This window comes from Trypanosoma cruzi, genomic scaffold, assembly GCF_000209065.1.
Source record: "Trypanosoma cruzi strain CL Brener 1047053516637 genomic scaffold, whole genome shotgun sequence".
Lineage (NCBI taxonomy): Eukaryota > Euglenozoa > Kinetoplastea > Trypanosomatida > Trypanosomatidae > Trypanosoma > Trypanosoma cruzi.
Window position 1 is genome coordinate 53,229 of NW_001849293.1, and position 1,622 is coordinate 54,850.

General features: G+C 38.5%; 2 protein-coding genes across 2 annotated transcripts, besides 2 other annotated features; both read left to right on the forward strand.

Moving 5' to 3' along the window:
• Positions 1-296, forward strand: Tc00.1047053425785.18 (hypothetical protein, conserved; the record flags this gene model as incomplete). Its single annotated transcript, XM_797317.1, has 1 exon — positions 1-296. A coding segment is annotated over one exon (296 nt), but the record flags the coding sequence as incomplete, so codon positions are not given.
• Positions 1-1,622: a sequence feature (heterozygous, non-Esmeraldo-like haplotype).
• Positions 387-512: a sequence feature (A-rich).
• Tc00.1047053425785.9 (hypothetical protein, conserved) lies at positions 421-1,622 on the forward strand (the record flags this gene model as incomplete). The annotated part of the gene is made up of 1 exon (XM_797316.1): positions 421-1,622. A coding segment is annotated over one exon (1,202 nt), but the record flags the coding sequence as incomplete, so codon positions are not given.

Sequence of the window (1,622 nt, forward strand, 5' to 3'; positions counted from 1 at the left end):
GACAGTTGCGGGTCCGAGGTATACCGCGAATGACCCGAATTGCCATTAGAAATGCTGTTCATGCCTTTCAGAATGGGAATCCGCCTGAGTATTTTGATACTAAGGAGGAATGGTTGTATTACAAACAATTCAAAACTATTGATTTTAGTTATCGCGTTATTCCTGAATTACCCGAAAAATATCGTCCTCATCAAAATGGAATTGATCAGGCACCTTTGCCAGATTATCGTGAGATTAACAAAATGCCTGAATGGGCTAGGAAGGAAGAAGAACGCCTAAAGGAGAAAAAGATTTAATTCATTGTTATATTGAATGAGTAAGGCCATGGAAAATGAATGAGAATTATCAGACTGGTGAATTTCAGGAATTTGCCGCTATCAACTGTGTTTATCTTCACTTTTTATCGGTGTTTTTTATTTTATGACACAATATCTTTGTTTTTATTTTTATATTTTTTTCTGCTTCTTGTGCTGTAAGTTTATACTTGTTTTATCTTTGCGATTTTTTTTTTTTAGTTTCTTTACGTCATTATCAGAGGAAATTATGGCTGAAACGCCTTATGAGTCCCCAAGTGATGTCTCCGAAATGGACCCGGAGTCGGCTGTTTTGGTGCCAATTCAACAGCGTATAGAGGCACAATTACGGAAGCATCTTCAAGAGGTATCACAGCAGCTTTACGATGTCAAAAATGAACTTGTTACTGTTCAAAAGGAAAGGGAGAAATATGGTGTTGAACTTTATAATGCTCAACAACATCTAGCTAAGTTACAGGAAACATTGGAGAAACAGCATGAAAAGCATGTGTCGGTCCAAAGGCAGTACGAGGAAAAGTTACAAGAACGAGAGGAAATTTCCACACAAGCTGATAGCCTTCGAAAAGAAATTGAAGATTACCAGCGACAACACGAGCGGCAACAAGCGGATCTTGCAAAACTAACCGAAACAATTGTCAAGGTTCAACAATTCAATGACCAGCTTAAAAAAGAGGTTCAGGTGGAACGTCGTGCTGCCTACAAGACTGAAGAAGATATTACAAATTTGGAAAGGGAAAAGTTGAAGCAAGATAATATGATTGATGTCCTTGAAAAAAGAGTAATACTTGTTGAGGAGGAAGTGACCACAGTGAATACACAGATTGAGAGTCAACAAAAAGAAACCAAGCGAGCGAGAGAAATCTTGGCGGAGGCATTAGCAGAAATGGAGGCCATCAATTTTGAGAAAAAACAATTGGTTCAACAATGGAAAAGTACCCTTATTGGAATGCAGCGTCGTCATGAAGCCATGAAAAAGACCGAAGAAGCCCTTCAGCAACAGAAAGACGACTTACAAGCTCTAGAGAATGAGATAACGGGTTGCCGAAAAGATATACAAGGTGTTCAAACGGAAACGTCAAAATTAATGGAGTTTATGTCACGTGTTGATAATGAAGTGACCGTTTTGGAGAAGCAAATTGATGCTCTTGTTGAGAGAAAAGAAAAAAGCGCTCAATCATATGCAATGCTTAAAAATAATTTGGAGCAAACCGATGCCGAAACAAAGAAACTGGAATATGAAGCTCGTACTCACGCTTCTGAAGTCACAAATATCGACAGGAAAATACAAAAATGTGCAAGGGATGTTCG